Here is a 23181-nt window from a genome sequence, read left to right as displayed (position 1 = left end):
AGCCTGCAGTGAGCCATGATGGTGTCAGTGTACTCCAGCTTGGGTAATGGAGTGAGACGCTGTCTCAAAAAAAAAAGTGGTAGTATTTGCATATGACCTGTGCACATTCTCCTATATACTTTAAATCATCTCTAGATTACTTATAATACTCGGCACAATGTAAATGCTATGTAAATCATTTTTGTCACTCAGGCTAGAGTGCAGCGGCACAACACAGCTCACTGCAGCTTCCATCTCCTAGGCTCAATGCGTCCTCCTGCCTCATCCTCCTGAGTAACTTAGACTACAGGTGTGCACCACTGTGCCAGGCTACATTTTCTACTTTTTTTTTTCTTTGAAAGGAAGTCTCACTCTGTCACCCAGGCTATGGTCCACCCAGGCTGGAATGCAGTGGCATGATCTTGGCTCACTGCAACCTCCACCTCCCAGGTTCAAGCGATACTTCTGCCTCAGCCTCCCAAGTAGCTGGGACTACAGGCACGTGCCACCATGCCTGGCTAATTTTTTTTTTTTTTTTTTTTTGTATTTTTTAGTAGAGATGGGGTTTCGCCATGTTGGCCAGGCTGGTCTCAAACTCCTGACGTCAAGTGATCCTCCTGCCTCAGTTTCCCAAAGTGCTGAGATTACAGGCATGAGCCACCGTGTCCGGGTAAATTTTCTACTTTTTGTAGAAACAGGGTGTCCCTATGTTGCCCAGGTTGGTTTTGAACTCCTGGGCTCAAGTGATCCTCCCATCTTGGCCTCCCAAAGTGCTGGGATTACAGGCATATGCCACTGCCCATGGCCTAAATAGTTGTAATACACTGTTTGTTTGTTGTTTGTTCGTTTGTTTGTTTTGAGATGGAGTTTCACTCTTGTTGCCCAGGCCGGAGTGCAATGATGCGATCTCGGCTCACCGCAACCTCCACCTCACGGGTTCAAGTGATTCTCCTGCCTCATCCTCCCGAGTAGCTGGGATTACAGGCATGCACCACCACGCCTGCTAATTTTGCATTTTTAGTAGAGACAGGGTTTCTCCATGTTGGTCAAGCTGTTCTCGAACTACTAACTTCAGGTGTTCCACCTGCCTCAGCCTCCCAAAGTGCTGGGATTATAGGCGTGAGCCCCTGTGCCTGGCCCCAAAGTCCTGGGATTACAGGCATAAGCCACTGCTCATGGCCTAAATAGTTGTTATACTCTATTGTTTAAAAAACAACAATCAAAAAAAGTCTGTTCATGTTCAGTAGAGATGCAATATTTTAAAATATGTTTGATCCTTGGTTGGTTGAATCCATGGATTTGGAAACTACAGATATGGAGGGTCAACTGTATATCCAAAGTAAATGAAATCAGTATCTAAAAGAGATATCTGCACCCCCATGTTCATTGCAGCCTTATTCACAATAGCTAAGATGTGGAAACAACCCATGTTCATCAACAGATCAATGGATAAAGAAAATGCGGTATATATACATACATAACGGAACATTATTCAGCCTTTAAAAAGGACATTCTGCCATTTGGGACATGGATGAGCCAGGAAGATATTACGCTAAGTGAAATAAACCAGGCACAGAAAGACAATTACTCTATGATTCCACTTGTATGTGGAATCTAAAAAAGTTGAACTTAGCTTGGCGTGGTGGCTCCCACCTGCAATGCCAGCACTTTGGGAGGTTGAGGTGGATTGCTTCAGCTCAGAAGTTCGAGACCAGCCTGGGCAACATGGCAAAACCCCGTTTCTATAAAAAATACAAAAATTAGCCAAGTGTGGTGGCATGTGCCTATAGTCCCAGCTACTTGGGGGATTGAGGTCAGAGGACCGCTTGAGCTTGGGAGTTCAAGGCTGCAGTGAGCTGTGGTACCACCAGTGCATTGCAGCCTGGGTGACAGAGCAAGCCCCTGTCTCAATAAATAGATAAATAGAATAAATAAAAATTTAAAAATTAAAAAGCTGAACTCATAGAAGCAGAGTAGAATGGTGGTTACCAGAGGCTGGGGTGTGAAGGAAGTGAAGAGATGTTGATGAAAGGGTACAAACTTTCATTTATAATATGAACAAGTTCTGGGGATCTAATTTACAACATAGTGTACATTACTGTATCAATTAGTTGAAATTTGATGAGGGAACAGAATTTAAATGACCTTAGCCCACCACACACAGACAGTGGTAACTATGGATGATGACAGGTATGTTAATTTGATTGTGATGATCATTATATAATGTATATGTATATCAAATCATGTACATATTAAATATATACAATTTTTATTTGTAAATTAAAATTTTTAATTAAAAATATTGACTGCTGCAAGCCCAAAAGACTAAAAGGAAAAATAAAATGGATGCTATGTCTCAGACGTCTCCCGTTTCTTCATTTACCTGTAGCTTTGCTCACACTTCTTGCCTCTCCCTGCAAGGGACTCATAGCTGATCCACAGCCACTTGGGAGCACCCTCGAGTTAGGGCCAATCTGTTCTTCCTCCTGACAGGTGCTTCAGATCCCAGCCAGCAAGGATCATTTTCAGAAACTTTCACTTTCATATCTAGCCAGAGCTGGAAACTGGGCATGTCCTTCCAAACAGTTGGCAGGAAGCTGGTTCCCAACCGCTAAGAAGCAATAAAACCAAGGCCACTCCTGCAGAAGAAGGCTTCTAACAGCACAGGATTCAAGCTCTATAGAAGTAACTCCCAGCCATAGCAGCAGTGTTTGTAAGTGTGGCTGGATCAGTATTTCAGAGTTCCCCTTCACTGTCATCAAATTCCCTTAGGACCTCCCTGCAAACCTCACCTTTTGTAACTGAGTCACCCGCCTGCAGAACCAGATAACAAAGAAGGTGAATTCAGGACAGTTATATGCAAAAATGCTGCTGGGCTGAGCCAAGACAAAAGTTGGAGGACACATTTGCAGAGGAATATGATTGTGTTTTTTTGCGTGTTTGTTTGTTTTTGTGTGAGACAGAGTCCCCTCTGTTACCCAGGCTAGAGTGCAGTGGCGCAATCTCGGCTCACTGCAGCCTCCACCTCCTGGGTTCAAGCAACTCTCCTGCCTCAGCCTCCCAAGTAGCTGGGATTACAGGCATGCGCCACCATGCCTGGGTAATTTTTGTATTTTTAATAGAGACGGGGTTTCTCCAATGTTGGTCAGGCTGATATTGAACTTCTGACCTCAGGTGATCCACCCGCCTCAGCCTCCCAAAGTGCTGGGATTACAGGCATGAGCCACGCACGCTGACAATGATCTGGAAAATATAAAACTATAGAGACAGTAAAAAGATCACTGGTTGCCAGGGATTAGCTACTCGGGAGGCCGAGGCATGAGAATCACTCAAACCCAGGAGACAGAGGTTGCATTGAGCCAAGATCACGCCACTGCACTCCAGCCTGGGCCACAGAGCCAGACTCTGTCTCAAAAAAAAAAAATATATATATATATATTATATATGTATATATAAAATATATATATATTATATATTTTATATAAAAAATACATATTTTATATATAAAATATATATTTTATATATAAAAAATATATATTTTATATATAAAATATATATTATATATTTTATATATTAAAAATATATATATTATATATAGTTATAGAGTCACACAATATGTATTACTTTCAGATTGGCTTCTTATATTTAGCAATATGAATTTAAGTTTCCTCCATGTCTTTATGTCTTTTTTGTTTTGTCTTGTTTTTCTTTTTTTTCCTTTTTTTTTGAGATGGAGTCTCACTCTGTCACCCAGGCTGGAGTGCAGTGGCATGATCTCAGCTCACTGCAAGTTCCACCTCCCGGGTTCAACAATTTTCCTGCCTCAGCCTCCTGAGTAGCTGGGACTACAGGCGCCCGCCACCACACCTGGCTAATTTTTTAAAAAATTTTTAATAGAGACGGGGTTTCACCATCTTGGCCAAGCTGGTCTCAAATTCCTGACCTCGTGATCTGCCTGCCTCGGCCTCCCAAAGTGCTGGGATTACAGGCGTGAGCCACCGCGCCTGGCCTTGTTTTGTCTTGTTTTTTGATTTTTGAGATGGGGGTCTCACTGTTTTTCCCAGGCTGGTTACAAACCTCCATGTTTTTTCCTGGCTTGATGCCACATATCCCCCCTCCCCCATTTTTTAATTGCGGTAAAATACACACAACATAAAATTTACGACTGTAACCTTTTTTTTTTTTTTTTGGTGGAGTCTTGTTCTGTCACCCAGGCTGGAGTTCAATGGCGTGATCTCGACTCACTGCAACCTCCACCTCCCAGGTTCAAGCGATTCTCATGCCTTAGCCTCCAGAGTAGCTAGGATTACAGGCACGCACCACCACACCCGGCTAATTTTTGTATTTTTAGTAGAGACATTGGCCATCTTGGCCAGGCTGGTCTCAGACTCCTAATCTCAGGTGATCTACCCACCTCGGCCTCCCAAAATGCTGGTATTACAGGCATGAGCCACTATGCCCAGCCCACTGTAACCATTTTTAAGTGTACACTTTAGTGATATTAAATACATTCATAATGTTCTGGTACCATCACCAGTATTCAGCTCTAGAACCCTTTTCATCTTGTAAAACAGAAACTCTATATCCATTAAGTAATAAAATTCTCCTTCCTCCTTGTTTTTTAGAGATGTGGTCTCATTTTGTCCCCCAGGCTAGAGCACAGTGGCACAATCATAGCTCACTGCAGCCTCGAACTCCTGGGCTCAAGGGATCCTTCTGCCTTAACCTTCAAAGCAGCTGGGATTACAGGTGTGAGCCACTGCACCTGGCTTTTCTGACAGGTTCTTGAATGGAATCCATTAAAGCCTAATTAATCAGAGGTATCCTAGGAGTGAGCTTTCCTTCACCCTTTTGTATAAAGCTTCTCTTTGCTTTGTGAAGATCTGAGTGGCTATTGTTACAATATGAATCAGGTTTCACTCTTAGGCAGTGGGCTCAGGAATAGAAAAAACACCAACTTGCTCAGACACGTGTATCAAATGGCAAGACGATCTCACCAAGCACTGTCCTCCTCAGAATTTATTTTGGGTGCAACACACATTAAGGACATAGTGGTAAACCAGGCTTCGAGCCATCTGTGTGAGAGATTTGCCAGAGGCACGAAGACATCGTATCCCCGGTGTCTCTGAAAAGGAGAGCTCTTTGCCTTCCATCACAGGCATAGGCAAGTACCCTGCAAATCGCTTCCCACTCAACACAATAGTTCTTGTTGCTATTTTATTTGTGAGCTATGTCATACATGCAGAGGAGTAAAGAAAACATATATGTGTCATTCAATTGTCATTATAAATTGAACACCCATATAACCACCACCAGGTCTAGAATAGTATTCAGCCCCCTCCCAGCAGCCCCTGTGTGTCCCCCTATTCCATCCCCTTCCCTCCCCCAGAAGTGGCCACTATCCTAACTTGTGGAAACCGTTTTCTTTCTTTCCTCTTTAGTGTTACAACTAAATGTGCCCCATAAACAAGCATCAGTTTGTGAATATCGTATAAATGGAATTAGACCGGGTGTGGAGGTTCACGTCTGTAATAGCATTTTGGGAGGCCAAGGCAGGTGGATCACCTGAGGTCAGGAGTTCGAGACCAGCCTGGCCAATGTGGTAAAACCCTGTCACTACTGAAAATACAAAAAAATTAGCTGGGCATGGTGGCAGGCACCTGTAATCTCAGCTACTCGGGAGGTTGAGGCAGGAGAATTGCTTGAACACTGTGGAGGTTGCAGTGAGCCGAAATCATGCCACTGCGTGCCAGCCTGGGCAACCCTGTCTCAAAAAAAAAAAAAAAAAAGAAAAAGAAAAAGGAATGATATTGTATATATTCTCTGTGACTTGTTTCTTCCTCACAATTGTTCTTAGACAAGGTGTGAAGAGGCCTTTTTGGTGCCTCCTGATGTTTTCCGGGATGGTGGATTCAGGAGTATGCTGTCTTCACAAACATTTCTGGCCTCAAAGTCACACTGAGCAGCTTGGGCCTCCTAGCTCAGCCACTTACTGTGTGATCTTTCTTGTCCTCCTTTGTAAAATCAGAACAAATTATTCCTGTAGACATGAGCACCTTAAGAGCAGGAGTGTTCCTCATTTGCCATTCTGTTCTCTAGAACTTGCAGTACCTGGTGCCTAATGAATCCTGAGTGAACACAGGAGACATGGTGAGATCATGTATGTAAGGGCCTAATACCACCCCTGATTTATAGCAACTGCTTAATACATGGGAGCCAATCTTATTATTGCCACAGTGTTATTTATTTGAATATGGGAGGCAGCCTCTCAGATGGCCGCCAGGGAGTCCCACCTCCTGGTATTCTTGTATTTGTACATTCCTCGACTGTACACTGGATATATTCACTCATTCCTAAGAAATAGAATGCAGCAGAAGGGATGGAATGTCACTTCCAAAATTATAAAAGACCATGGCTTTTATTTTGGGTCCTCTTTCTCACTGAGGTCTCTTGGATACCTCACCCTAGAGGAAGCCAGCTGCCATGTCATGAGGCAGCCCTGTGGGGAGGCTCATGTGATGAGGCGACTGAGTCCTGTAGACAACAACAAATGTGAGCTTGGGAGTGGATTCTCCATCCAGTTGAGTCTTTGGATGGGGCTGCGGTCCAGGCTGACAGCTTGACTGCCACCTTATGAAAGACCGTCAGCCAGAGGCACCCAGCTAAGCCATGCCTGGATTCCTGACCCACAGAAACTGTGAGATAACAAATGTTTGTTGTTTTCCACGACTACATTTTGTGGCAATTAGTTACACAGCGATAGATAACTAATGCAGTGCTTTTTCTTGGGTGAAAGAGTGCTGACAATTTTTAGAGCCTGTGGCAGACAAGGAGATGCACTGTTCAGATCCCCATTTAAGGGTGGGCTCACTGCCCAGCTGCAAAGATTTCAGTTCACTGACAGCCTTCAAGTCCAGCTCAGCTTTCCAGCTGAGATCATGCTCTTCTTGGGACATTCTCCCTAGTCAATGACTGGGCAAGGGGGTGGAAGAACGGCCTAGCCATCTCTGCTCAATGCTGGACCCCTCCAGCAGGTAGTTTTTGCTTCAGAGCTTCCTGTTTGGCTGGTAGAGACTTTGACAGGTCTCCTTCCATGGGTGTTGCTCCCCAATAAACCTTTCTATTTTCCATCCCCATCATAGCTTCTGCTTCCAGAGAATCCATTCTGTAATGAAATATCTACTACACAGAAACTCAAGCTTTCAGCCAGGTGCAGAGGTGCTCACCTGTAATCCCAGCACTTTGGGAGGCCAAGGCAGGAGGATCGCTTGAGCTCAGGAGTTCAAGACCGGCCTGGGAAACATAGCGAGACCCTGTCTCTGTGACACACACACACACACACACACACACAAATTAGCCGGGCATGGTGGTGCATGTCTATAGTCCTAACTATTGGGAGACTGAGGCAGGAGAGTCACCTGAGCCTGTGAGTTCTAGGCTGCAGTGAGCCATTATCGTACCTCTACTCCAACCTGGGCAACAGAGTGAGAGCCTGTCTCTAACAAACGAACAATCAAATAAAGGCTCAAACTTTGTAGCCAACCCAGACCTGAGTCCAAATGCAGACTCTGCCCCTTGCTAGCTCTGTGACCCTGGGCAAATTACTTAACTTTTCTGAGCCTTGATTTTCCTACATGTAAAATGGATGACAAATAATGTGGGAGCTGAAATGGGATACTTACAGTGTAAAACAGAGTTCCTAGCTTCTAGTAATAGTTAAAGGATAATTTTTTTTTTTTGAGATGGAGTCTCACTCTGTCACCCAGCCTGGAGTGCAGTGGTGTGATCTCAGCTCACTGCAACTTCCGCCTCCTGGGGTCAAGTGATTCTCGTGCCTCAGCCTCCCAAGTAGCTGAGATTACAGGTATGTGCCACCATGCCTGGCTAATTTTTGTATTTTTAGTAGAGATGGGGGGGGGGTCTCACCAGGTTGGCCAGGCTGGTCTCGAACTCCTGACCTCAAGTGATCCACCCACCTCAGCCTCCCAAAGTGCTGCGATTACAGGTGTGAGCCACCGCGCCCAGCCAGGAGAACTACTGTCTATCCACAGACTACACATCAACTAGTATCTTTACATTTTCCATAAAATGTTACTGGCAATTGATTCAATACATTGCCTATTATATCTATAGTAGATCTTTGACATTTGTGAGGATTATATCCTTTACCTTTATGAAAACTCAAGCTACCAAAGACCACTGTAGCACATATTGTCACATATAAAACAAAATAAAGTACAACTGAAAATTACACATTACTCTGGTGTGTGTGTGTGTGTGTGTGTGTGTGTTTCAAGACAGGGTCTCACTCTGTCACTCAGCACCCAGGCTAGAGTACAGTGGCATGATCACAGCTCACTGTGGCCTCAAACTCCTGGGCTCAGACAAGTCTTCCATCTCAGCCACCCAAGTAGCTGGAACCACAGGTGCACATCACCACACCCGGCTAATTTTCATTTTATTTTTATTTTCATAGAGACAGGGCCTCGTTAAGTTGCCCAGGCTGGTCTCGAACTCTTGGGCTCAAGTGATCCTCTTGCCTCAGTGCTAAGTGCTGGGATTTAACAGGCGTGAGCCCCTGTGCCCGGCCTTCACTACTCTTTTAAGTCCTTAACAGTTCTATAAGTAAGGAACTAAAGCTGTATAAAGCTATTAAAAATAAGTATGGCTTCAGTAATGCCAAAGCAATTTGGAGGATTGTTTCTCTTGTTGGCACTGAACCTTACCACATCAGAGGGCTGAGCCACTGCTGAATGCCACCCTTTTAATAAACCCAGACATCTGAAATTTAACAGGTCAAAACCTGTTTCTCCTATAGTCTGTGTCACCTTGGTAGATAATTCCAAGCCAGAAAACAGGAAGCCATCAGTGATAGCTCCCTCTTATCCCTTACCTCCAATCCAACATCATGTCTTATTTATCTATTTGTTTTCCTTCAAAATGGCCTAAATCCCCTCACCCCTTTCCATCCTCACTGGTACCACCCCAGCTTCTTCTCTTTCAAGAGCCTGTTCACTTGCTCTCCTCTAGTTTATTCTCCATGATACAGCCAGATAGCTCTTTTTAAAATGCAAACAATGATGAATTTCCATAATTCCCCATGCATTTGGAATAACGGCTATACTCTATCTGCGCAAGCTACCCCCAGCCCCTCTCCACAATCTGACCTGCACTCCCCAAACATTCCCTTCCAGGAGTCAATTTCTGTCTTGTCTTGTCTTATTCAGCGCTGGCCATAGGCAGTCCCTGTGTCTGGAACTCTCTTCTACAAGCTGTGGCTGCAGGCTCCTTTTTCTCCTTCAGATCTGAACCTAAACATCACCTCCACATGGAAGCCTTTATTAAGCATCCTCTGAAATAGGTTCCACCACATAAAGCTTCCTTCTATTATTCGCAACCACAGTACCCACGTCATTTCCTTCTTTGCGTGCACCCCTGTTGGTCAGGACACACTTATTGGTTTATTTGGAGGTTTCCCTCCATTTGTTGCAGTTTCTTTGAGTGCAGAGGGCTTATTCCTTGTGTTCATCCAGAGCCAATCCCAGTGCTGACCACAATACAGATTTCATAAATACAGTAAATCCAGTAGTTCCCCCTTACCCATGGGGGACATGTTCCTAAACCCCCAGTGGATGCCTAAAATCACAGATAGTACCAAACCTTTTTTTTTTATCTTTGTAGGTAGTGTATTTTAAATAGCTTTCAAGACACACATATTTTTTCCTTTAAAAAAGTCTGTTGGTGGCCGGGCGCGGTGGCTCACACCTGTAATCCCAGCATTTTGGGAGGCCAAGGCAGGCGGATCACGAGGTCAGGAGTTTGAGACCAGCCTGGGCAACATGGTGAAACCCCATCTCTACTAAAAATACAAAAAATTAGCCGGGCTTGGTGGCACACGCCTGTAATCCCAGCTACTCAGGAGGCTGAGGCAGAAGAATCGCTTGAACCCGGGAAGCGGAAGTTGCAGTGAGCCGCCGAGATTGTGCCACTGTACTCCAGCCTGGGCGACAGAGCTAGACTTCCTCAAAAAAAAAAAAAGAAGTCCGTTGGAGCAGTTTTGTTCCTGAATTTTGCTGGTCATTCTCATGGTCCGAGCCCCCGAACTCCAGGTCCTGGAGGCAGCCGAGCGGAAGGCTGGGAGCCCACGCGGCCTATTCTGACGGCGCTCGCAGCACTGGTGGAGCAGCCGTGCCCCGTCTTGCCACAGATCATGCATGGCCGCCATGTGAGCTAAAACTTCCATTTATTTCAAAGCAGTAATAATTTAAAATTCTAAAAATCTTTCCACCGCTGAACGTTTAGAGGGTGAGGTTAGACAAAAGACAGGGAGGCTGAAGGCGCCCCAGAGGGGACCATGTGGCCCACGCCTTCCCGAGCCAGGGAGCCGGTGGGCCGGGCCAGGGTCCTGCCCTGGAACAGGCGGGGCCTGTAGCGCTGACCAGCCAAGACTGGCGCCTCTGGGGCACCCAGTCTGTGGGTGCCGTGCGGCCCTGGCTGAGGGTGGTTGGGAAAGTCCCCGCGGTTTCCCCGCAGCCTCAGGCGCAGCGGGCAGTGGTGGGTGCCGGCCCACGCGGGCTCAGGAGTTACTTGTGGCGTTCTCTTTGCTGGGCGAGCTGGAGGCGGGGGAGGACGACGAGGAGGAGCAGTTCATCCCAGTCGGGCCCGGGGCGGGGGTGTTCGTGGCCGTGTTGTGTCCCGGGAGGCTTTTTCGGCAGACGGGGCAGCTGTCGTGCTGCTCCAGCCGGTGCACTATGCAGCCATCGTAGAACAGGTGGTTGCGGGGCAGCTGCTCGCCCAGCGCGTAGTCGTCCTTGCACACGGGGCACTCGAGCCCGGAGCCTACGTGCTCCTCGGTGACGGGGACGGTGGGGAGGGACTGGATTTTCTCTTCATCTGCCGGTGGGGGGCCCGTGTTTTCAAACTGATTGAGGAGCTGTGCGAAGGCGTCCAGGCCGTCTCTACTTATCCGTTTCACTATGTTAGCCAGGCTGTTCTCCAACTCCTGACCTCAGGTGATCCGTCCGCCTTGGCCTCCCAAAGTGCGGGGATTATAGGCATAAACCACCTCCCCCGGCCAGAATATCACTTTTTTACAACTTTTTTTTTTTTTTTTTTTAATTTTGACACAGAGGTTCTCTTCGTCGCTCAGGTTGGAGTGCAGTGACCCCATCACAGGTCACTGCAACCTCTGCCTCCTAGGCTCAAGCAATCATCCTGCCTCAGCATCCCTAATAGCTGGGACGACAGGTGCCCGCAACCATGCCTCACTAATTTTGTGTTTTTTGCAGAGAAGTGTTTCACCATGCTGCCTAGGCTTGTCTTGAACTCCTGGGCTCAAGTGATTCACTTGCCTGAGCCTTTCAAAGTGCCAGGATTACAGGCATGAGCCACATGGCCAAGAATATCACTTTTACCTTTAACAGATATTTTTCTTTTTCTTTGTCTTTTTTTTTTCTTTTTTTCTTTCTTTCTTTCTTTTCTTTTTTTTTTTTTTTTGGAGACAGGGTCTCACTCTGTTGCCCAGGCTGGAGTGCAGTGGCGTGAACAAGGCTCACTGCAGCCTCAATCTCTTCAGCTCAAGTGATTCTCCCACCTTAGCCTCCCAAGTAGCTGGGACCACAGGCATGCACCACCCTACGTGGCTACCTTTTAAAATTTTGTGTAGAGACCAGGTCTCACTATGCTGCCCAGGCTAGTCTCGAACTCCTGACTCAAATGATCCTCCCGCCTCGGCCTCCCAAAATGCTGAGATTACAGGCATGAGCCATCACGCCTGGCCAACAGTTATTTTTCTTTACTGCAAGAGCCTTACGTTGTCATAGTAGAAAACATTAGACTCCGTAGATTAAATAAAAACATAAAATCATGTTACCCCACATTTAGAGATAGCCACTAATAGCCTTCAGATATATTCCTCCAGGGCCTTTTTAATGAATCTCGATGCAGGGATATATATGCTCCCAAGTCCTTCAACTTTCTGTGGTCGCCTGTTCTTTGACAGCCAAACAAAATGTCTTGGTCCCATGCCACATGCTAAGGGACATCAAGCCTTCTTCTGGTAATTTTCCAATCCCTGGTTCAGCTGAATCCCCACATCCATTTCCTAAAGTTGCTGTCTGCTCTCTTCTGTGCTTTGTCCCTGCACCCTCTACTTTGTCTCCATCTATCTCCTCCTTTGTCCCCAAAGGTCACCAAGTACTAAGTGGATAACAGATTCTTCTTTACTGGAGCTCGGGATCAAGAAGGTGACCCCCAACCAAGCACAATGTGGGAGATGACATAAGGCTCAGCGCTGGCCATTGCTGCCAGCATGGAGATTTCTTGTGTACTTCTGTGTCCAAGGTCTTGGCCTGCTGCCATCTTGGTCTTCTCCCTTTCACCTCTAACCAGGTCCTTCTCTGCTTTGCTACACATGTCAGGAACTTGAAAATAGAGTCTTTCTGACCTATCAGAAAGAAAGATCAGATTCCTGGCACTTCTGTTGTGCAGAACAGCTTAGCTCATCTATACATCTATACTTTTCTCTCCTGATAGAGCTTGTCCAGGTAACTGCTCTTTCATAGAAGGGGGAGGGGTGACAGTGGGATGGGGATGGAGACAAAAAAAGGCAGAGATATCAAGAGAGTTTCCAAAACTAAGAAACAAGGTGTCACAGGGCCCTAAGACCACCCTCTGGCTCAATGACTCATTTGAAGTGCTCAGAGAACTCAAAAAAATGGCTAGACTCATAGTTTAGTTCATTGCATTGAAAGAACACAGATTTACATCCTGATCTAGTTTGAATGAAAACAGAAAGAAAGAAAGAAAGAGAAAGGAAGGAAGGAAGGAAGGAAAAGGAAAGGAAAGGAAAGGAAGAAAAGAATACAGATTACCAGCCTGGGCAACATGGTGAAATCCCATCTCTACCAAAAATAAAAATGAAATAAAATAAAATAAAAATTAGCTGGGTGTGGTGGTGGGCACCTGTATTCCCAGCTACTGGGGAGGCTGAGGTGGGAGGATCACCTGAGCCTGAGAGGCAGAGGTTGCAGTGAGCCAAGATCACAGCACTGCACTCCAGCCTGGCAGATGGAGAGAGACCCTGTCTCAAAAAAAAAGAAAAAAAAAGAAGAAAGGAAAGAAAGAAAGAAAGAAGAAAGGAGGAAGGAAGGAAGGAAGGGAGGGAGGGAAAGAAAGAGAAAGAAAGGGAGAAAGAAAGGGAGGAAGGGAGGAAGGACCATTATTTACTTAACTGATCCCATATTATTAGACATTAACTTGTTTTCATTTTTTACTGTAATAGATAACATTTTAACAACATCCCTGTAATTATGATGGTGGTGCCATGTCCAGTGCTGTTATGACTCCAAGAGAAATTCCCACATAATTACGTCCTGGTTCACCTTATGAGGAGGGAGAGCTCCGCTCAGGCTAAGTCCTAACACATCCAGTCTAGGGGGCTTTACAAGTGTTGTGGCCCCAGGATAGTTATGGGGGGCTGTTTACAGACAGTGGGACAATGAGAAGCTGGCTGCCTTGACTCCCTGCCCCATCCTCCAAATGGAAGGTGCCGCTCTCTAGAATCCACCTTGAGGGCTCCGGATTCCTCCTCCTCATTTTCCTCTTCCTCTGTTGTCCCTCCCCTCCCGCACCTGACCCCAAGCCCCGGTGCATCTCATCTTGGAGTTGTGAGGCAGAAGGCTCCAGACCCTTCCTGTGTCTCAGTCCAGCAACTGCTTTTACAGAGCTGTAAGCAGGGAGGAAGGCAAACCAAACCTTAGGGTACAGTGAATGAACAAGAGAAGGAGAGGAATACATCAAAAACACTCGGGAGTTGGTCACGGTGGCTCATGTCTGTAATCCCAATATTTTGGGAGGCCAAAGCAGATGGATCGCTTGAGCCCAGGAGGTGGAGACCAGCCTAGGCAACAAAAATTAGCCAGGCATGGTGGTGTGCACCTGTAGTCCCAGCTGCTTGGGAGGCTGAGGTGGGAGAATCACCTGAGCCCAGGAGGTTGATGCTGCACTAAGCCATGATCTAGCTACCACACTCCAGCCTGGGTGACAGAAAAAATATGCATTGTGACATTTGGAGCTACGACTCTGCCATAAAACAAAAGCAGCATCTGCATCCTTCATTCAATATTTCCTTAAGATAGTTTACTACATATTAGGCATTGATATGGTTTGCCTCTGTCCCCACCCAAATCTCATCTTGAATTGTAGCTCCCATAATTCCTAAGGGTTGTGGGAGAAAGCTGGTGGGAGATAATTGAATCGTGGGGGCGGTTCCCCCCATACTGTTCTCGCGGTAGTAAGTCTCACAACATCTGATGTTTTTATAAGGGGTTTCCACTTTCGCTTGGGTCTCAATTATCTCTTGCCTGCGGCCATGTGGGACGTGCCTTTCTCGTCCACCATGATTGTGGGGCCTCCCCAACCACGTGGCGCTGTGAGTTCATTGAACCTCTTTTTCTTTGTAAAATCCCCCGTCTCGAGTATGTCTTTGTCGGCAGCATGAAAACAGACTAATACAGGCATTGATTGTTACAAGTGCTTTCCAACTATTAACTTAAATTTCCTAGTATCCTATGAGCTTAGGAACTTTTATTATCCCCACATTACAGATGAGGAAATTGAGGCATGAGGACATTGAATAATTTGCTCAAGGTCATGCAGGTGTAATTGGCAAAGATGAGGTTCCAACCTAGGCTGTCTGCCTCTCTGTTTGCTATGTGGCCTCTCCTTAGGAGGGAAATTGAAAAGAATGCATGCATTTCAACGGTTTCAAAACAGGTGCCCTCCTGAAGGTTGTTTTCTATTTTAAACTTCTGTGTAGACAGAACAGTATTCATTCAATAGTTATTTGTTGAGTGCTTACTACGTGCCAGATGCCGGGGCCACATCGATGAACCAGACTTAAGCCTGCTATCAAGGAGTTTCTAGAAAACAGGACAAACACCATACTTGGCTGGCTGTGCTGTGGTATAGACAACAGCAGGGTGCCCTGGAGCAGTCAGAAACATACTTAGTTTAGTTTTAGGGTTAGAAAAGACCTAGAAAAAAAGTTTTAGGGCCCAAGTGCAGTGGCTCATGCCTGTAATTTCAGCATTCTGGAAGGCCAAAGCGGGACGACTGCTGTGTCCAGAAGTTCAAGACTAGCCTGGGCAATACAGTGAGATCCTGTCTCTATAAAATTTAAAAATTAGCCAAGTATGGTGGTGCATGCCTGTGGTTCCAGCTGCTTGGGAGGCTGAGGTGAGAGGATTGCTTGAGCCTCGGAGGTCAAGGCTGCAATGAGCCATGACTGAGTCACTGCACTCCAGCCTGGGCAACAGAGACCCTATCTCAAAAAAAGAAAAAAGACTTCCTGCAGGGCAAGATTTATGAACTAAGAGCTGGACTGATGAGGAAGAGTTAGCCCGGAGAGGGGGAACTTTGGAAATGTAAACAATGGGGCTACCTTATAGCTTTTGAGGGCCCTAGGCATTTTACTTTCATGGGCCCCTCCCTCCGTTAAACAAATATATTAAAATACATATTTTATGGCTGTGTTGGTATAAACATATAAATTACTATTATATATTAAAACACCTTTTGCGATTTAAAAGTCCATTGTTTTTCTTTCTGATTTTAAAGAAATTAAAACATGTTCGTGGATCCCTAAAAATATTGTGGTCCCCAAGTGCTGTGCCTTCAGAAGTCAGCAGAAATGGAGCCTGGAGGTGGCAGGTGCAGGTGAGAAAGACCTTTGTTAGCCAAGGAAAGGGTTTAGATGTGATCCTAAAAGTTCTAGGAGCTACATATGGGTTTTAAGGAGGGCAATGTGAACGGGTTCATTTCAGAAAGCTCCTGTAGCTTCAGTGTAGAGCATGGCTGGGAGGGGAGGCTGGAGGTGGAGTCATGAGCTCTGAGTGTGTCAGAGGGATCCAGGGGAGATCTGAGGGCACACTTCAATCAAGGAAGGAGCCCAGGGAAGGGGACAGACAAACTTAGAGACTAACAGGGTAAAATCAACAGGACTTGGCCATTGGTCTAATGCAGGGGTGAGGAGAGGGGGCATCCAAGGAGATTCCCAGGTGTGTGACTTAGGCGCCTGAATAGAGTCATTTGTTACACTGCAGATAAAAAGAAAAGGAACAGATTGGAGCACATGGTAGGAAAAAATAGTTAAGCTTTTATTTTTTAGCAGTATTGAGTTTGTGATGCCTTTGAAATATCCATAAGGAGAGATTTTTCAGAGGCAATGGGTCAAATGGTTCTAAAAAAAATTGCAGTGATTTAAAAAGTATCATGCCACTATCCACTGTCAATAGAACATATACTGTATATTTTCAAGGCACGTTAAAGTCCTTAAGGTAATGTCACATGTGTTTTCATTTTGTGCTTATACTATCATGGTTAAGGGCATGAACTCTAGGCCAGGCATGGCTCACACCTGTAATCCCAGCACTTTGGGAAGACAGGGTGGGCAGATGGCTTGAACCTAGAGTTTGAGACAAGCCTAGGCAACATAGTGAAACTTTATCTCTACAAAAAAAAAAGTAGCCGGGTGGCATGCACTTATAGTCCCATCTACTCAGGAGGTTAAGGTGGGAGGATCCCTTGAGCCCAGGAGGTTGAGGCTGCAGTGAGCATGATTGTGCCATTGCACACTCCACCCTAAGTGACAGAGTGAGACCCTATCAAAAAAAGAAAGGGAAAGGAAGGAAGGAAGGAGAAAAAGCAGAAGAAGAAAAGAAAAAAAGAAAGAAGGAAGGAAGAGAAAGAGAGAGAGCATGGGCTCTAGCCACAGACTACATGGTTCAAATCTTATGAGTGCCACCTTGTAACTGTGTCATATTGGGAAAGTTATTTAAACCTTCTTTGCTTCATGTTCTCCATCTGTAAAATGGGTAGAATAACAGTCCCAGCTCAGAGGTATATGATTAAGTGAACAAACAGCTATAAAACACTTAGAGCAAGTGCCTGGCATTTAGCAAGCACTCAATAAGGACAGCTGTTACTATTCCTACCGCAGCAGCATGCCTATTGTCTTCCCCACTGCTTAGACCTTTCTGTGGTAGTGGAATTTGCAGGAATCCTCATCTGCACTATCTTTCATTGCATCTCCTCCTGGCCACTGTTGCTCATATCTGCCATATGGATGAGAAAGGAGTGTGATGGTGACCAGGGTTTTCTGGAGGGTCGTCCATGATGGGGCTTGGCATCCTGGGAGGAGTCAACATTACAAATGGTGGCATTCAATGGCAAACGCCTTTATGAAGGTCTGGAAGGAGGGAGGAGTTGCTAAAATGGAGACCTGTTCAAAGCTGGAGGAAAGGGGGAAACATTTGGTTCATAGTAAATGAGCTTGACTTCGTTTAGTCCATGTTGGCCAATAAAAGTTTCCCAGAAGTTCTCAAAGCAACTCCTTTCACTGACCTGACACTGTAGCTGCAGTCAGGGTTCAGCCAACCTGCGTAGCAAGATGCTAAGGTGAGGCCAACTGGCTTCCCAGATAACACAGAAGGAACAAATCCCAGAGTTTGTTTAATTCTGGCCAAACTTAACTGAATGTAGGAAAAAAATGGATTTCCTAGGAGGTCTGAGAGCTGTTGAGAATATGTGTATAGTAAAGCAGACTAGGGCAGGGGAGTCCCAGATCATCTTGTGATCAAATCAGATGGACAGGACTTTGCCAGGTGCTTTTCATATTAGTTCACCCCCTCAACAATCCCACTAGCAAAGTGTTATTCACCTCTTTAACAGAAAAGTTAAATAATTTTCCTGCAGTGATCCAGCCAGGAAGGGGTAGAGCTGGGACTGGAGCTGGGTCTGTTTGACTCCAGGACCTAAACTCTTTCTGTGGATCAAAAAGACAGATAGGCCAGGTGCAGTGGCTCACGCCTGTAATCCCAACACTGGGAGGCAGAGGTGGGAAAATTGCTTGAGCCCAGGAGTTTGAGACCAGCCTGGGCAACATGGTGAGACTCCATCTCAAAAAAAATAAACAAAATAAAAAAAAAATTAGCCAGGTGTGGTGGCACGTGCCTGTGTTCTCAGCTACTTTGGAAGTTGAGAGGGGAGAATCACTTGAGCCCAGGAAGTTGAGACTGCAGTAAGCTGTGTTTGCAACTCTACGCTCCAGCCTGGGCAACAAAGCAAAACCCTGTCTTGAAAGAAAAATTAAAAAGATGGATAGCAGTGCTGAGCTTTGGGGCTGTTCATGGCACTGTTCTGTGTTGTTGTTAGCAAATAAAAACAATTAATATTTATTGCCCTGTGCTAAGACTCTTATGTATATAATTTCATTTGCTTCCCCTAGTAACCCTATAGAGAAGGTACTATTATTCCCTTGCTTTTGCAGATAAGATTAACGTATGGAGACTCAGAATAATGTGTCCAAGGTCACACACCTAGTAAATGGCAGAGCTAGGACTCAAGCCCAAGGAGTCTCCAAAACCCATGCATTCATGCCGCATACTGTTCTCCTACTGGAAACAGGAACCAACAGCTCTCAGCACTAACCCTAACCCCAACAGTTCTAAAGTCCTGTTCAGGGGCAGGAGGAGGAAACTGCAGGACCACGTAATTCCTCCATGAGCTTTGGAACCAGGCAGCGCTAAATTCACACTGAGCCTGGCAACTCACAGTGAAGACTGCTTCTCAGCTTGGCCTCCAGCCTCCTTTTCTCCACCCAGATCCAGCTGTGGCTGCCTGCTCCTTTCTGCCATTTTCCAGGATTGTGATGTGAACACACAGGGAAACAAAAGTGCTACAACCCCGTCTGTGTCCAGCCCCGTTCTCTCTTGCTTTCCGCCCAACATCAACAGACCACAGTGCCCTCTCAGTTTCCCCAGAAAGAGGTTGCTTACCTACACTCACAACAATAGTGAATGATGTGAAATTTACTGAAAGTTTCAAGGCAGAGCTGGGGAAGAGGATCTACTGAAAACAATTTCATTTTTATTCTTCCAGACTTCTTTTCAGCCTACCACCCATTTCTTGTCACCCCACCACCTGGCTTTTCTCCCCACACATCCCCTGCCAGGGTAGGGGTGGTGACCCAGAGGGGACTTCTCTATTCTCCATGTCTTGCTCTTCTCTGTGGTTTTTCTTGGACCCCTGCTCTTGTTAACCACCATCTTTTCTTATCCAGCACACCGTTGGGCGCCTCCCTCCAGCCCAGGTGGTTTGTTAAAGTGTTTCTTCTGAGTAAGCGCCATTCTCTCCCTGCAAGGGGCTTCCTTGGCCACTACTCCTTTGCTAAAGCTCTTTAGTAAAAGGACTACAGTGAAAATGGTCATTACAGCCGGAGCTATAGTGCCTATCTTGGGAAGGGAAGTGCGACTGCCTTTGCTTGCACTGGCCTTTCCCTCATTTCCTGCATTTCCAACGGTCACTGGTTTCAAAGGTCTCGGCAAGTCTGCCCTGAGCTCCTCTTTTCCCATCTGTGGGTTTCTACCTCCTCCTAACAGCAAGAGGGATTTTTCTCTGAAGGTTGCCAAAGGGAGTGGCAAGAACCTCTCAGAGAGCAATTACCTTGAAGAGCCCTCCCTGGAGAACAGGCTCTTTCTCTTCCAAATTGGAAAATCCTCACATTGTGCCAATTAGTCCAGAGGGCATTTGGAACTTTACCAGCTGAAACACTCACAACTCTTAAAGGGAAAGTGAGCAACTAACAAAGGCAACCTTCAAGGGGCTGTGGCAGGAGCCAGGTGGCTTTTAAAGAAAAAGCACAAGGTAAGAACGAGCTGTGACCCTGGTGGAACACAGCGTTAAATCCATCTCAGAAACAACCATCATTGATGAAGTGCGGGACTTTTTTCTCCTGAGAAAGTGTAGATTTCATTGCCAAGTACTACAGCCAACTCCAGTACCCTGGAAGTGAAATGTCTATTTTGAAAAAGACGTAACATCAGAAACATCCTGATGCCCATAAGTAAAGGGATTATATGACCCACTGAAGGTTAATTGTTTATTATAGTAACAGAATAGCCCCAGCCTGGACAACATAGAGAGACTGTGTCTCTACCAAAAATTTCAAAATTGGCTGGGTGTGGTAGTGTTCACCTGTGATCCCAGCTACTTGGGAGGTTGGAGGATCACTTGAGTCCAGGAGGTCGAGGCTGCAATGAGCTATGACTGCGCCACTGCACTCTAGCCTGAGTGACAGAGCAAGATCCTGTCTCAAGAAAAAAAAAAAAGAATGGCTGTCCAAGCACAGCACGATGGCTCACATCTGTAATCCTAGCACTTTGGGAGGCTGAGGCTGGTAGATTGCTTGAGCTCAGGAGTTTGAGACCAGCCTGGACAACATGGTGAAACCCCATTTCTACAAAAAATACAAAAAAATGGTGGTTCATGCCTGTACTCCCAGCTACTTGGGGGCTGAGGTGGGAGGATCCCGTAAGCTTAGGAGGCAGAGGTTGAAGCGAGCCGAGATTGTGCCACTGTACTCCACCCTGGGCGACAGAGTGAGACCCTGTCTCAAAAAAAAAAAAAAAACAAGAATGGCAAACATGGTTACATGTTTCTTTTTAATCATATTGGCTTTGGGGTGCAGTGTAAGATTTATTTTGAAATATATTTGCTGCCTTTTTTATACTTTGCCAAAGACAACATCCAACTTTGTTTGCTGTCCCCAGGTGAACAGCCCCTGATTGTTTGGAGGAGTCTGAAGGTATGCAGGCTGGCAGGAGGAAGCTGGCTTGGATGAACATCTTGCCATATGGAGTCACAAATTGAATGGCCCCTTTTCAGCTTGGTTGAGAGCAAGCTCCTGAAGCTTTAATCTGGGGTCAGTTTGGGGAAAAGAAGAAATCTTGCAGAAACTTGTCAGGACATATCACATGTAGGTTGGAAGAGGGACATTGACAGGGGCAATCTAGTCCAGGGTGAGTTCTGTATGCCAGAGGACACCAGACTAAGGTATGTCACTGATGATGCTATTTAATTCCAGAGGGAGTCAGTTGGATGCAGCTCTTGGTTTTGAGTCTGGCCCTAATGCTCTCAGCTGACAAATTCCTTTTTCTTCTTTTGAGGCAGGGTCTCACTGTCACCCAGGCTAGATGCAGCGGTGCCATCACAGCTCACGTGGTCCTCCCACCTCAGCCTCCCAAGTAATTAGGACTACAGGCATGCACCACCATACTTGGCTAATTTTTGTATTTTTTTTTGTAGAGGCAGGGTTTCACCGTGTTGCCCAGGCTTGTCTATAACTCCTTGGCTCAAGCGAGCCTCCCACCTTGGCCTCCCCAAGTGCTGGGATTCCAGGCATGAGCCACTGTGCCCAGCTTGGCTGACAAATTCTAATGGCAGAAAAGATCAAATACCAAGATTGCTTGTAAACATCACAGCAAAATATTGCACTTACTTCACTGCCCCCTGAAGTGACCACATTTTTCTTTTGTTTTGAGACAGGGTCTCACTCTGTCACCCAGGTTGCAGTGCAGTGGCATGATCATAGCTCACTGCAGCCTCAACTTCCTGGGCTCAAGTGATTCTCCCACCCCACACTCTTAAGTAACTGGAACTACAAGCATGCACCACCATGCCCGGCATTTTTTTTATTTTTATTTTTATTTTTATTTGTAGAGATAGGATCTCACTATATTGCCCAGGCTGGTCTAGAACTCCTGGGCTCAAATGATCCTCCCACCTTGGCCTCCCAAAGTGCTGAGGTTACATGTCTGAGCCATTGTACCCAGTCAGTGACCACTTTTGAGAAACAAAAATACAAATTCCCAATCCTAACATATAGATCTGAGCCCCAAAGCATCTGTGTCTTCACCAGATTTGATTTACTTTAAGTACATTGTTTAAAAAAAATTAAAATAAATAGAGAGAGGGTCTCCCTATGTTGCCCAGGCTGGTCTTGAACTCCTGAGCTCAAGCGATCCTCCATGTTGGCCTCCCAAAGAGCTGGGATTACAGGTGCGAGCCACTGCATCTAGCTTTAACCAAGTACATTCGAACACATGTTCTTTTAATTTAGGGTTTTGGGGTTTTGTTTGTTTGTTTTTTTTCTTTGCTTTTTTACATTGGTATAGTTATTTTTAAATATTTTCTCAGCAGTTGCTTTTTCCTAATTCAGATGAAAACAGGGCCTGGCTTGGGCTTTAGCAAATTAAAACAGGCTATGCTTCTACGAGCAGAGTTAAATGTGTTCCCAGAGAGTTGCCAGTGCCACTTTATTTTTGGTTACAGTTCTCTCAAGAGGACCTTTTAATAGCTCTTGAAGTAGGGGCAGTAATCCTTGGAAACAAGACAAACCAGTTTTCTCCCCTCTACCCCACAACTCCTTTTTGCCTTTAGACTTGAAGCAAGTAAATTAGAAGTTGGATGTCACGAATCCTATAGTTTTACTTGAAATTTCCTGCTGCTGACACTAATGTTTTCTTTTTTGTTAGAATCAGGAACACTTAAAAAGTCAAACCTCCTCATGACCTGATCTCAAAGTACATTTGAAATTTTTTTTTTTTTTTTTGAGACGGAGTTTTGCTCTTGTTGCCCAGGCTGGAGTGCAATGGCGCGGTCTCGGCTCACTGCAACCTCCGCCTCCCAGGTTCAAGTGATTCTCCTGCCTCACCCTCCTCCTGAGTAGCTGGGATTACAGGCACCTGCCAGCACACCCAGCTAATTTTTGTATTCTTAATAGAGACGGGGTTTGACCATGTTGGCCAGGCTGGTCTCGAACTCCTGACCTCAGGTGATCTGCCAGCTCGGCCTCCCAAAGTGTTGGGATTACAGGCATGAGCCCCCGTGCCCGGCCTGTAATGTTTTTTTCCCATGGCAACATTTCTCAGCTACTCTGGGCTTATGAAGAAGAGTATAACAATGCCTGTCCCAGTTTTAAAACCACATTGTATTTAGTCAGAATTAGGCATGGCTGTAAGTGGTAGAAAACCCAAACCAACAGTAGCTTAAGACAGAAATTTATTTCCATGTAAAGAGAGAAAAGGAGTACAAAGTTGGAATGGTGGCTCCAGTCCTCAAAATCCTCGGGGACCTCGGCTCATTCTAGCATATCTTCCTACCATGATCCCAAATGGTTGCATTCACATTCCAGCCAGCAAAATAAAAGAGGGTGAAAGGGAACAAAAGGTACACCAAAGGGGACGGTTTCCAGCTGCTGCCAGAACACTTCTGTGTATATCCCGGTGGCCAGAACGTAGTCACGTGGCCACACTTAACTGCTGGGAAATGTAGTATTTTTTTTTTTTTCTGGATCGCTGTGTG

General features: G+C 45.7%; 1 protein-coding gene across 1 annotated transcript; it reads right to left on the bottom strand.

Moving 5' to 3' along the window:
• Window positions 1-10205: 10205 nt before the first annotated feature.
• LOC748554 (E3 ubiquitin-protein ligase RNF126-like) lies at window positions 10206-12393 on the bottom strand. Its single transcript, XM_063800072.1, has 2 exons — window positions 12244-12393; window positions 10206-10981 (listed from the first exon to the last, which is right to left on the bottom strand). Exons 1-2 carry the CDS (start codon window positions 12391-12393, stop codon window positions 10556-10558), a joined length of 576 nt encoding a protein of 191 aa, XP_063656142.1. The 3' UTR covers window positions 10206-10555.
• Window positions 12394-23181: the final 10788 nt, after the last annotated feature.

Source organism: Pan troglodytes, chromosome 19, assembly GCF_028858775.2.
Source record: "Pan troglodytes isolate AG18354 chromosome 19, NHGRI_mPanTro3-v2.0_pri, whole genome shotgun sequence".
Lineage (NCBI taxonomy): Eukaryota > Metazoa > Chordata > Mammalia > Primates > Hominidae > Pan > Pan troglodytes.
Note: the sequence above shows the minus strand (reverse complement) of the source record. Positions and strands in the feature narration are given on the sequence as shown.

Bases quoted from the DNA above. Each gene is read 5' to 3' on its own strand.
- LOC748554 (XM_063800072.1), bottom strand. From the start codon at position 12,393: ATGTGTAGCAAAGCAGAGAAGGACCTGGTTAGAGGTGAAAGGGAGAAG. The intron at 10,982-12,243 runs GTGCTTGGTTGG...ACCTGAGGTCAG, and splicing joins CTTATGTCATCTCCCACATT to GAGTTGGAGAACAGCCTGGC.